Source organism: Argiope bruennichi, chromosome X2 (assembly GCF_947563725.1).
Source record: "Argiope bruennichi chromosome X2, qqArgBrue1.1, whole genome shotgun sequence".
In the NCBI taxonomy this organism is placed as follows: domain Eukaryota; kingdom Metazoa; phylum Arthropoda; class Arachnida; order Araneae; family Araneidae; genus Argiope; species Argiope bruennichi.
This window is the reverse complement of record NC_079163.1, coordinates 97481612-97496081: the sequence shown is the minus strand read 5'-3', so window position 1 is coordinate 97496081 and position 14470 is coordinate 97481612. Positions and strand designations below refer to the sequence as shown.

General features: G+C 28.2%; 1 protein-coding gene across 2 annotated transcripts in view; it reads right to left on the bottom strand.

Moving 5' to 3' along the window:
• LOC129960799 (uncharacterized) overlaps nucleotides 1-11753 on the bottom strand; it is a 37748-nt gene extending 25995 nt beyond the window's left edge. The window contains exons 1-3 of one of the 2 annotated variants that reach the window (XM_056074451.1): nucleotides 11577-11753; nucleotides 2168-2223; nucleotides 365-592 (exon numbers count right to left, since the gene is read on the bottom strand). In XM_056074451.1, the coding sequence (XP_055930426.1) occupies nucleotides 365-535 (171 nt within the window). In that variant the 5' untranslated portion in view covers nucleotides 536-592; nucleotides 2168-2223; nucleotides 11577-11753. The remainder of the gene's footprint in view (nucleotides 1-364; nucleotides 593-2167; nucleotides 2224-11576) is intronic. The other variant, XM_056074450.1, reaches the window with a different exon arrangement.
• Nucleotides 11754-14470: the final 2717 nt, after the last annotated feature.

The window sequence follows — 14470 nt, the reverse complement described above, 5'->3', positions numbered from 1 at the left end:
TTCCATACTTTTTACAATTATGATGTCTACGTTTTTATAAATCCCCATATTGTCATTAATCATATTTCGCAAAGAAAAATTCTTGACATACAAATAATTAAAAAAATTTTACTCTTCTGTGATTAAAACTAATCGAGTTATGAAAGTTTTCCTTATTTTAGATCAATAGAGGACAACCTAGAGAAAGCACTATCCATTGATTGGCTTTTCTTCCTAGATGTAATCAATGAAATGATCTAACACCGTCTTCATCTTCGAATTTTTTTTTCAGCAGTCAATTTGACTCAAATTACATTAAATAGAATTTTTTTTATGAAATTTTAATTTTTCATCTATTAAACTCTAGAAAAGAATAAAATGTCACCTGTAGAAATTCTTCATTTGGCAGGTCAGTATCGTCTATCATTTCCTTCAAGAATTCATCTTTTTGAGATTCTGTAGGTAATTCATTGCTACTTTTCATTTCATTTATGCTTGGAGACCTGCGAGGCTCTACCAGAATAGCAGATGACGACTGACTTGGGCTGCACCCCATTCCTTGTTTTAAATGATCAGCATTTTCTCAGCAAAACTATCTGTAAAAAAAGAACCCCTTCAAATGAGGTATTATTAGAGCCAACACTGATTAGTTTTAAATTATTTTATAAGTTCGGAAGTACTAATACAGAATCTTTCAGAATTAATTGGGAAACAAATTTTCTGTATAGTACTTGATTCATATTAGGAAACATACTTGATTAATTTGGCATGATGTATTAATATCTGCTTTGTGAATAAACGTTAACACCAGCTGCCCTAAAGAAATCGATTAATGTTTACATGACGCGTCAAACATGTCAAGTATAACCATTTGCGCATCGTGGAGGAGAAAACCGTAAGACAACGAGCAGTCAGATATTAAATGACATGCTCAATTACGTTTGTCCCGTGATTGTGATAGCACGTGAATTGAATTAATTAGTTGGATAGATACGTTGTAATAAAAATGACATGGATAAATTAGTGCTATTGCATACTATGCAATGTTAAACCAAATTATATTACGTGACTAGAGGAGTGTAAGAAATCAGGCAATTCTAACTTAAAAAGCATATTATATGTTGAAAATTTGAAATATGAATATTGAGTTGATTCCATATAGTTTAGAGTAATAATGGTAAAGTCTTCCGTAGTTAAAATTTTACTGATTTTACATTACTTAAATATCTTCCTCCAATATTAATCTATTTTCTGTCTATGTTCTTAAATACCAGGGCTATATATTGAATTTCACTTTATAGTAGAGCTATGGAATGAATGATAATGGTTATTTTTGTATTAGAGTATTAATTAAAAAGAATTAGCGAGCGCATTAGTATATTAATTTAGGTCGTCAGAATTACATAAGAGCACATTTTCTCATGTACAGCCGCATTAACTTTGCTTATATTTCAGTTTCCTATTTCATTTGAGATCTTTTTATTAAAACAACTATTTAATCTGAGGAACCGACTTCTGATTCTATGCATATTAAAACAAAACTTGAAGCATTTCATTAAATGATTCCAAAACTGAATCAATTCAATTTCACAACCGGAGCATTTCAAAACAAAATCTGAATATCTAAACTTATTAAAAATTACTCTGGATGGGTGTCAATTTCAATTTCTGCATCAATTCAGTTTTCAATTTCAGAACATAAGCATTAAAAAAAATGAATACCTGAACTTATTGTAGAATATTCTGCGTAGATTTGACGCCCGTGAATTACATTAGAGAATATTAAAATAATGTTTAAATAATTAGAAAAAAAAGTTAATAGTGGAAGTAAAAAAAAAAAAAAAACATCTTGCAGATAATTTTTTTAGTTAAGAGCAAAATATAAACCAGTTTAAGTAGTAAAAGAGATTCCGTTCGATATCGAATATTTCCAACTGATAATTCTTTTAATGTTTCTTGGTCCAGAAGATGGTAACAACATTGTTGATTAATTTTGATGCTATCCAATAAAAAAAATTGATTTGCATGAAAATAATAGTTTATCAGAAAAACAAATATTTTAGATACTTCCGCATAAATCTTAGAAAATAGAAAGACTATTTTCTTTTATAGAAATATCTTCTATTTACAATTTTATCGCTTGGACAATAATAAAGAATAAATGAGATAAACATAGTTCCAGACAGACCTTTTTAGTGCTGAGCAAATAGAAAAATGTCTATTGCAAATGAGCGGCAAAAGAACCTATAAGAGAAATGAAATAGTATAAGATGAAATGTATATTATACTGTTGCCTAGATACACAAATAAATCCTGTGATTAAGCTTTTTGAGGATATCGATAAAATTAACATAATAGATGATCAAAAATCGATGAATGATAATCTAAGCGAATGATTTACTGTTTTTTTGCTTGGAGGTATTTGTATTTATTTTCTTGATATGACATAGGAATTTTTAATCTTTTTTTTAATTATTTATCTTGCATCAATTTAAAATGTTTTCATGCCAATGTACTTTTCAATAGAGAAATGAAAGCTCAGAAAATTCAGCATCCAGTTTGAAATTTTTTTTCAGTCAGAGATCAAGCATAATGGATTTCAATCTACAAAGTATTGTTAAATAATCAGAAGATATAAATTGTTTTTTTTATTTTTCAAAAATTTTGATGTCAAAGCAAAATTTGCATAATGATGAGGTTTGGAAATTAATACTCTGAATAATATAATCAAAATTTATATTCATTTATAGTGAAATATATTATTTGATTTTTTATGAGTGTTTAAGAATTTAATTTGTGATACTTGAGGCTTAGTTTCCTTATCGAGAAGGCTAGAGAGTTAGAGGATGAGATTTGGAATATGGTTCTCTACTCCAAATTTGTAGATTTCTGTAAAATTTTGAACGAAATTCATTCAAAAGAAATCTGTCTGCTCGGCTGACTGAATATAAGTTAATACGGTAACTATAAAAGGAAGAGAGCTAAACAGATAAAATATGGAACACAGATTTAATATTATTGAGTAGATCTGTATGATATTCGGAGCCAAGTCCATCACGGTGTTGACAGTCATTCAGTCTGTACTATTACAAGCATCTAAATGTGATAATTCAAAAAGGCGTAAACTAAACTATTTGAAATTTGTAAGTGATTTTGTGATTACAACTGTAGTTTTCTGTGAAATTTCCGTTTTAATCGTTTTGGAAAGGGGGAAAAAAAAAAAAAAAAAAAAAAAACGTTTAAAATACACTTTCTGTTTTCGGGTACTTTTGTATTAATTGCATTCAGAGATTAATCAGCAAAAATTGTACGCTAATAGGCTCTTTGATTTATTATTGTTAGGCTGTAGCATAGGATTAATAATACAATAGTGTATTTATTGGAGATTATGTGAGAAAGTTATGGGGAAACCTAAGCCGTATTAAGCCTTCTTTTTCGTTGTCCTTAGGCAATGCAAAACTCAAGGCTCTCTTTGCTCTCTGAGCTTTCAAAACCAGATAATTTTTTTTATCGATTTCAATTTAATCTTTGTATGAATAGTTTGAAAGCAAATTTTGAGAAAATGAAATAATAAAACTCTAAACCGCTGATCACTATCTAAAACGTTGATTTCAGTATATCTGATATAAAAAAAAGGAACTGAAATTTAGAAGTAATTTTTGAAAAAATGGTTAAAGAAAACAATGACAAAACTTTTCTTAACACAATCTAAATATTTAATATCAAGATCAGATATATATTTTTTAAAATTATGAAGCACCAAATTTATTTAGAATTGTCAAACAACATAATATATTCTTCAAATTGTAATTAGTTAGGAATATTATTAGGATAATGCTCCAAAATTAATCAAAATTATACTTGATTCTAACTGTAATAAATTCAATTATGTGACCTTAATAATTAAATGAAGTATTTGAAATAACTTTCAAAATACCGCAAAAAATCTGGAGCACTTGGGGGTCCTCTAAATTTATGGAGCTCCAAAGTAACTTGCCCATTGACAAATGTGTGAGCCCCAACTTGCTAATAATCCGGTCTTAGCGCAGACTACTCCCGCTGGATCTAAATTCATTCATTTAGTGGCGTGTTTGTATTGAAAACATGCTGATGCAAGCTTTATTGTAAAATTTTCAAATGTTGCTTACCTTTTAAGAATATACAAATTCTACGAGAGTCCTATACACCTTTTAATAATCATTTAATGATAGAACAAGTATTTAATTTGTCAAATGAAGCATCTATAAAAATACTTCATTTGACTTTATTTTTGTCCATGATCTATCATAAATATATTACCACAGAATCATTAATCTGATTTTCATATTCATAAGAGAGCTTTATGAATCTGTCCTAGATATTACTTCAATATTTTCTTGTGCTTTTGATAATTTCGAATCAAGGGGTTGGGTGCAATTTATACAACTTCCCTTGCAAGTTTACTTCTTTTTGAATTTGAATAATAAAGGGAATTAGCTTGTGATTTTATGAATGAAACATGCAATTATCTTCTTTTAGAACTGATGAAAATTTCCATCATTAATTAGTTATTCTTTAAACATTATTCTGCTTTTAATTCTAGCATTCTAACGTCCATGTCGATTATATACATGCATTGCAAATGATGCATCGTCAAATATTATAGCCATTCGGTTTTTATCGATATGTTGGAAAATGTATGAGATGAAAAGAAATATTACTGTAATTACTTTAATTTTTCACTTTTTATAATATATTGAATAAAAAATGTTGTAGGATTTTGGATAGTAGGCGAGTTGATTTAGTGAACAATTTGTCATACCTTGAAAAAGTTAAAACTTTCATTTCAATAATCAATTGACAGGTACAGCAATTGATTATTATTACGTTTTTTTATATATGCTTTTTTTCAACCATAATATTTTTAATAATTTTTCATATACTGGTCAGTTGAAAAGTGTGTTTATTGCTAAGCCTAACTATTTATTCTTTCGGTACTTTTTTGTGAATTAGTGAAATCTTTTGTTTTGAACTTGCTTTAAGCCTCTATGCCTGTTTTTCGCTTAATATAAATAAATTTTAATCGCCGGAATGGATTTCTGTGAAGAACCCATACACATCTGCAATGTCAGTGGAAAGTAATTCACATTAACATTCTCTATAGCTGTAACTATCTTCTGTATATAGAAACAATTTTTGAATCTGTAAAATAAATGATGGCTGTAGCCTTCGCAACGGTAATAATCGTCAATTGTTCTAGGGACTGAAAAAAAAAAGCACGCTGAGCAGTTTACTTTGCACTCATCGGTAGTTTTACTGCAAAAACTGCGGGAAAATGTGGTGATATTCACTGCAAAACATTAAAAAGGACAATTTTGTCTGGCAGTAACAAACAAATAGAGAGATAATACGTTTCTGGGTTAGATTTTAAATCTAAAAGTGTGCTACAATGGATTCAGCAATTTTTAATGATTTTTTTTTCATCGTTGGCAATGTCATAATCGTTAGTCTCCTGATTGATGTTTTCTTATAGAGATTTTGTTGTATAGTCTTATTTTCATGGAATTTGTACATAAAACTAGTAAATTAATCGGAATGGCATTTGTTACGTTTCCGTGTATTTAATATTTTTAATGTTATAAAATATGAATGATACATTCTGTTAAGAGTAATTTTTTCTACGTTTTTCGAAAATCTTAAAAAAAAGGAAATACCTGTAACTTTAAGTTTGTGCATTTGATAGCCCACAACATAAACGAGAAAAAAAATATTTTTAAAGGTGCACAGTGAAAAATATGAAATAGAACTACGAAGACACAGGCTGTTTATTGGGGAGCGGACGGATTTCGTCTATGGAACTTCTTTCTATATCTATTCTTTCTTCTATCTATAAAGCTTTTTTTTTTTCAGCGTTTCATTGTACATTTTTTTTTTCTATAAATCAGTAAATTCAGTGTAAATATGTTGACCTTCAGATTTCGTAAATTTTTTGAAAAATTGAATAACTATATTTAGCAGAAAAAAGAATATTTTTAGAAGATCGTATTTTTATTAAAAATTAAGAAGAATAATCGTTGAAATATAAAATCGAATGCTTTGCATTAAATTTAACTGTTATTCAAACTGTTGGCTTTTCAACCCTTACCAATCTAAAAACAAATTAAAAAAATACAAGGCCATTCATAAAGCTCCAAAACTTTTAGAATATTTTCCAAACGAGAGAGAATTCCGTCATTTACTGGCGATAGAGCGGATATTAATCATATGAACCGATTGGTCAGAACAGGTATCATCCATTTCAAATACACACAACGCATGAGCATAACTTGTGATTAAATTAATTATTCAAAATTTCTCGTCTTGGGGAGGACTAAATCGCGATTACTTTATCACGATAGTATGCCGTCTCAGGTCTTTCATGGTTTCAAATTTCCGAGAAAATACAGAAATTTTACATTTCGGTATTTTCTCATTCGTTTTATTCCCCTGACTTCCCGTTTTTTTTTTCTTCTCTCAAATGAAGAATTTTTCTAAATGATGTTAAATGAATGATGTTATATGAATGATGTTAAAAAGGCATAATTGTACAGCGTAGTTACTTCGCATGAAAAACTGAATCAACTGGTTGTAATTGCATTCATTCTTTCGAAATAAAATAAGTACCGGAACTTTATTGATGTATTATTACATTGAATTTGTATAGTATGCTTATGCGGGTTATCAAATATATATTTACACTATGGTATTTCATTACAAATTGTTTTATCTCATTTTCCATAGCAAGTAAACTATGTTATTTGTTGTACTGTAACAAATAAGTTGATTATACTATAAAAAAATTGAGTTAACACTAAATTTAATCATTTAATTTGGAAAAGAATACAGTAAATAAAGAGAAGACAGTAATACTATCGGATTAATACAGTAAAGAGAATACAGTAATTCTGTCAGAGGAACTTTTCCTTTACAACATTGATAATTATAAAAGATAATTAAGTTAAAAAATAGTTTGCGCGTCAATATTTTCTGGAAACGGTGGCTTCAAAGGAATTATTTTATTTATTTCGCATTATTTTATTTTGATATTTCTGATATCTTTTTATTTCTAATATGGATGCCTTTATTTATGACATTCCTCCAAACTTAAAGGTTGCCTTCTTGAAATCTTGTTTTTTTTATATCCATTCAATGCTTCCTGTATTTAAAATGTTGCAAAAAACTCTAAAGTAAAAACATATTGACGAAAATTTAAAAAAAAGTATGTGAAATATTGGTTGAAAGAACTGAATATTTCAATTTGCCATGTTTATTTTATTTATCGATGAACTCTTTTATTTATTCATGTATTTGACACATACACATATTAGTGATTAAACGCGAAAGCGTTTCAAATATAAAGCTGCTCGAAAGCACTGAATGTTAAATCAGGGCTTTGAAAATACAATAATGTAAAACTTTTTATAGATATATAATACAGTAGAACCTGGAAAAGAAAATTTCTGTTTGATAATTTCTGGATTTATCTTAAATAAAGAGTATTGAATCTGACCTGTGTTTTGAAATTACATGTTTGTATATATATTACTTTGAACATTTTTTACCCAGAAATGGAAATAATTTGTGCTCTAAGTTCCTTTAAAAAGAAGAATGGAAATTAGACAGTAAAAATAAATGACGTTCGGAAGTTTTTATACGACATTGACAATCAAATTCACTTTTACGGACGCAGAAATAATTGGAACTAGATTATTTAGCTATATTCTTTAAATTATGCAGTTAATGAAAAAAAAATATGATATATTATTAATATACTGATTGAAGGCTCTACTAATTATTCTTGCTAAACGTTTATCAACTATTCATGTGATTTGAAGCGTAAGAACTAAGCACGAAGGATTTGAGTCAGTCTGCAATATATTTGTTTTTACATAATAAATCATTTCAGAATATCAAAATTTGAAAGACTTGCTGATTTTCTCTTTTGAAAAACGTATTATTTTAAAGATGTCTTCGAGTGAACAATTAATTTATTCTTATATTATGATTTTATATCATTAAATTTATGTATGACCTTAAGTCTTGAGTCGAGATGACGAGGCGATTGGTACAAAATAGTCGCTTGTTTTAAAACAAAATTTTATTCCTGGGACAATTCAGTGAAACCATCTAACGTAATTGAGTTTAGAACTCAACAAATAGGGTCAAAATGAAACCTTATAAAAGTGTGTAAGGAAATGTAACAAAAGCACTTTGTTCTCTGAACAATACAGCTGAAGTTATACACTTCTTCACTTCTCCTAGAAAATCTTTCTTTATATTGGGTGGAATTTAAACTTTTTACTTCTTGAAAATTTGACTCCGACGGAAATAATCTTAATCAAAGAATATTGATTGAAAATATTAGGTTATATTTCAAAGAAAATAATATAAAGGTTAATTTTTTTTATTAATTTCAAATTTCAACAATTTATTGATTCAAGCTCTATTTCATATAAACTAGTTTAAATTCTTTTATTAGATTGTGAAAAAGACAAGAAAGCCAAGTATGATAAGACAAGACAACAAATTGAGTGTATAAATGAGATTCAGTTATGAAATATAAGAAGACAATTAGATTTCAAAGAGAAGTAAACCAAAATAAAGGGATAAATTCGTAAGATATAGAATCCGTAAATCACAGAAATTTGAGGAAATTTATGAAAATAAATTGCAGTGTTAACAAATGTTTCACTTTTGAAGCACTGAAAATACAAAGAAAGACCAATCAAAGCAAAAATAAAGTTCAAGGAAAAAATAATTCAAAAATTGGTATCAACAAAAAACCCCCATAAAACGGACTAAAAAATATCGATAAAATAAACGAGTGTTTATATATTTTTGAATTTTGCATTTATTGCGACCAATGCATCTCTCATAATTATTCCACTAATGTAATACTTTTTATCTCACTTCTTTAATTATGCTCACTCTTTTTATTCATTCTGCTCTGAAACATGGATGTTTTTCTTCGGCACTTAGAAAATGTAATTAATTACATTTATGTAGTTGACTTAATATATTTAAGATTCTCGACAACTTTTCATGACAATGATTAAGTAATTTTATTAATTTATTCTTTTGCATTATCTTAAATGCATGTTAATAATCTTTTTATAGATCACAACTTTTTTATTATAGAGCAGATAGAAACATTACTATCATAATTTTTGAATTGGATTTCTTTGCTGTCATTTTCAGCACGTGAGAAAAATATGGTCTGGAATCTCAATGCACATTAGTCTTGATGAGTGTCCATTAATTCATGCACATTATTATTGTATTTTTTATGCAGGAAACAAAGCTCTAAAAATGAAAATATTGCATTCTTTTTCTATTAAAATGGGAAGAAGGTATTCGGGTTTGCTCTTATTCATTAATGCCGTCGTCTACCAAGAAAGTAATAAAATGCTAACTGGCATATCTTCTTTGTCTGTTGATGGGCATCAATTTGATTCCAATGATCACACTGATCTTTCTCAATAAAACTTGATATTTGATGTATTTTTTTAAATATTGCTTTTGTTTTGGTTACTACTGATCATTTATAGCATGAATTTAAACGTGACAACGGGAATGCGTGATAATATTTAGAAGTGTTATATGCTAATAAAATATTTTTCAAATATGATATATAATATAGTGTTTAAGATAGATTTAATTCTTTCACATAAATGAGTTTTATACATCACGGTTAATTGTGGAAGAAATAAGGAAGTGTGTGTGTGACACGTGCATTAATTTCTTAATTTTTGTGCGCGTTCCTCACATGCACATCGAAATATTGATCCACAGATCTAAAAGCTGACATGAAATTCAAACGCAGTATAATTCGACGCAAAAATTATAAAAGATCTACAAACATCAAGTATTCTACGGATTCTTAATTGAATCAGTAAAACACATTCCCGAAATGGAAGACATCATCTAATTTGATAATAATAATAATAATAAAAAAGCAAAATCATTTAGGGATTAAATCAAGAGATATTGTTTTGTTAATATTGACATTATTTAAAATTCACGAATGATAGTTTAGATATGATTTAAAATATTATCTGTTTCCTTTTTCCAAAAATTTTTATGCACTGTTTCATTAGTCTATTTTATGAATTTTCATCGAGCTTTTCAACATCGCTATGAAGCTCTTAGAGTTATGGTAAAAGTTTAAGATTTTTAAATTTCCGACAATTCTAAAAAATTCTTAAAATATTCAATTTTGATACAGTTGTGTATATTATGCAACTCAAAATGAAATTTGGTTACATAAGCATAAATAGGAGGGGGGGGGGGCACTACATTGCTTCAGTAAGACTTGACCAGCTATGAAATAATTTTGGAACATTTAAATTTTATGAAAAACTTAAAAGTTATCCTATAAATATTATATTCTCTAAAATGAAGATCCATGCAAAACAAGAAACCGATAAATAAAATGGAGACTGTATCAATTCAATACATGTCGAATTTTCTTCAAGTGTCCTCTTATGAAAAGTCATGTAATCGGTAATCCAGATGTTAAAGTGTCATATTTGTTATAAATTCGAGATGAATAGTTTGTTAAGCGAAAAATTTCTTTTACACTTTTTAAATAAAGTCATCATAAGGAAATAGGCAATTTTATTTTGATAGTAGACGCATAATTCAACTTTCATTTCACAAGAATTGAAAATTTATAAATAATGATGCAAAAAAAAAAAAAAAAAAAAAAAAAGCGTTTTCTCAAGACTCAAAACTTGATACAAGGAAATAAATATGCTTTGCTTAAAACAGAAAATACATTCGCATTATAACTACTTAATTATCTGAAATGCCCTCTTCTTTGTTCACTAACCTATTTAACTACTATATTTTTCTAATTTAATATTTTTAGTCAAACATTGTGAAATGATAAGTTTTTTTTCCGTTCAAATTGAGGGGAGGAAAATTATCTACTGCAGTAAAATTTAAGCTAATTTCCAAAATTTTAATACATATTCGTCTGTAATTAGATTTTTTCTATGATCCCTTGAATTTCCCATTAATATAAACTATCGTGTATATTCAACCAAATTTTGGTTAATTGGAGATTAAAATTAAAAACTGGGAAAACCGTTTTTTCTTCCATTTATGAATTGTCTTTGTTAGCTAAATCTTAAGCACCTTCTAAATTAATATGTCGGTTTTATTTCACTTGATAATATATTCACCGAAAAGACCAATAAAGATTTTCATCACATATGAATTGTACTGTTTATTTTGAAGTTTAATTGTACAACTTTAAAGTTCTGTAAGCTATTTATTTATTACAATTACCTATTTATTAAAATTATATTTAAAATTATACAATTTTATTCATTAGAAATACTTATTATTTATTTTATACTAATTATTTCCTACTACTTAATAAAACTATTTAAAATTAAGAACACGTCTTTACTTCCATTCTCAGCTTAAAAAATATCTTTTCTCTTGTATTCGTTTTTAGAAAAGACCCATTTTTTAAAATTTGAATTTTCTGTTCATTCGAATTTTCATTGTTGCACAATCAGCTTCGAATTAACGAAATTGTATTCTATAAAAGGATAAAAAAAATTGCCAACCTGTAATAAAAGATTTGTTGATCTTCTTAAGGCAGAGACACGTAATATACCGGTCTTCAAAAAGAAATGGTAGCCGTGTAATATTCTGCAATGAACAGCAAAACAAGGATTATTTTTCAAATGAATTCTAAATGCATTTTGAATGTCTACCTCAGTTGCAAAAATTGCACCTGCTCCTTTGACATAACAACATTTGAAAGACAGTGCTGATTCTTAGTCGAACTATTCGAGGTATACGTTATTTACGAATCGATCGTTGTCCATTCAATGAGTTTTTGCCATAGAAACGTGCGTGACAGCAGTAGGACGCGCAAGAATAAACAATTGCTTCCTAAATGCGTGAAGTAGAGTTAACTTTTCCTAGAAAAAAGAGTTAAAAAAATAAACAAATGTCGAATTAAAATTGGTGAATGGCACGATATCTTTTTCTAACAACCAGATGCCCTACTAGTCGCTTAAAAATGAATTAGGTGCGTTTCGCTTTAATAAGGAAGGCCAAAAGAATTCGATATAAGTTATTATCTTTTTACTAACTGCAGAAAAAATTATTAATCGGAATTTAGTAAATAATAATGAATTTTATGTTAAGAATATTTATACATAATATTTGACCTGAATATAATGTATAAGGTAAGGCGGGGAAAGATGACTTTAAAATTGGCTATTTTTAACTTTTGCAAGATACACTCCAAAATAATGGTAATATTTGTTCTTATTTGAAGGATATTGTATATTACACTATTTATGAATTGGCATTATTTTTTTATTTATTTCCTTTTTTAAGGACCAAAATTCAGCAACTTTTCTTTAGGCTTGTTACTATAATCCTTTTACCCCATGCCTTCAAGCAAGATGATCATAGATGGGAAAAAAATGACTCATAAAAATCTAATTATATCATTAAGATCGACTGGAAAAATAGACAATAAATTTTTTATTGAACTTATTTATAGAGAAGTTTTAACATTTGAAATTAAATATTAAAAATTTAAAGTATAATGCGCTATAGTACCTATTGAATATTTTTTCATGTAACATTTGGATGATCTATTCACTTTCAATTTCAAGTACATTTTTATTTTCTGGAAAAATTAATTTCTCTCCAAAATGAGATTTTACAAGATATTTGGCTGTAAAAAAGTAATTTTCTACTTACAAAGTCTGACCAACAAAAGTTTTCACTGAATTTTTTTATCGTCGTGTTTTACCAGTTCACAACAACAAGGAGATATTTTGTCTGAAGGAACTGCTATGGCACTTCATTTTTCATTCTTTCTTTATCTTCTTCAGAGTTGTAGTATTACCATAGTTTTTGGAGAAAAGCATACTTTCTTCATTTTATGCTCTGAATGATGTTTACGAAGACGAGCTGTAACCATATTTGCAATCGAAACCACTTGTTTCTGGCTTCACAAGTTTTCCTTTTGATTTCGAATTTTGCAGGGCAAGATTTTATTTCACTTAATGCTGGAGGTGATAATGATGAAAGAATATCTAGTTTTAATTCTCTCAAAGGAGATACAACAGCATTTGAAACAACAGTAACTTCATATATTTTGAGGAAGTTTTCATTACCTCCTTTGAAAGGAGGTATGTTGCATGACAATTGTGCTACTATTTGATTCTCTACTTTGCTATTTGATTTGTTGATTATACTTCTTTGCTATTTGATTTATAGATTCTTCTTCTTTGCTATTTGATTTATAGATTATTCTTCTTTGCTATTTGATTTATAGATTATTCTTCTTTGCTATTTGATTTATAGATTATTCTTCTTTGCTATTTGATTTACAGATTATTCTTCTTTGCTATTTGATTTATTGATTACTCTTCTTTGCTATTTGATTTATTGATTACTCTTCTTTGCTATTTGATTTATTGATTACCCTTCTTTGCTGTTTGATTTATTGATTACTCTTCTTTGCTGTTTGATTTATTGATTACTCTTCTTTGCTGTTTGATTTATTAATTACTCTTCTCTGCTGTTTGATTTATTGACTGGTAGAGTTCACAACTTTTCACAGTATTTTGTGAAGAGCATTTCGAAGTCACGTGCTTTAAAAGAGAAGGGAAAACAACTTTAAAAACATTCTGTAATCTGCTCTTTCGAAACAGCTTCTTTAAAATTTCTGAGCCTGTTTGTTATGTTTTGGATTTCAGGTCAGGGTGTTCATTGTTTGAAATCTGATTTCGTTGAAGAACCAACCACCTGTAAATGGATTTAGTGTACGCTAAATCTACAGAACCTGAACGTCCCCTGATGTTGTGCAGAATCGGTATAGGGAGTGCTAACTCAAGTGCAATTCTCGTCGTCTGACCGCTGTTCAGAATTGTGTATTCCATTCCAAAATAGCCCTAAAGTTGTTTCAAAATGGGATTCTAATGAAATATACTATAATTATGGATACCTGTTTTATATTAAAGTTCACATTGCGAGACTTCTATATCAAATACTATGCAGCAGAATTTCATGAAAATCGTGCAATGGCATTATGAAATGATAGTAATTTTATCTCCAAAAAAGTTTCAAAAATCGCCTCTAGATGACACTGTGTGATAGTTCTTCTGACATATGCACGTGTCGTAAAAGCATAGCAATCTTGTGTTCGAACAGCAGGACACGCGATATAAAAATGCGGTAGTCGAATCTCAGTCCTTCCTGTTGTGATCGAAATATTGCCCTTTTCCAGGGGATATTACTGAAATCAACGTAATAAAATATGTTGTCGTACTATGTTCTTTTATTTGTGTGTTTACACCTATTGTTCGTAGAAGATATTTGTTTAAAGTATCATAATTTTTTTCTCATTTATTTACGCATTTACCGTTGGTACATAGCACTGCCATTTGAATGAAACTTTGAATAAAGTTTTAAACTCTATGATTATGAGTAA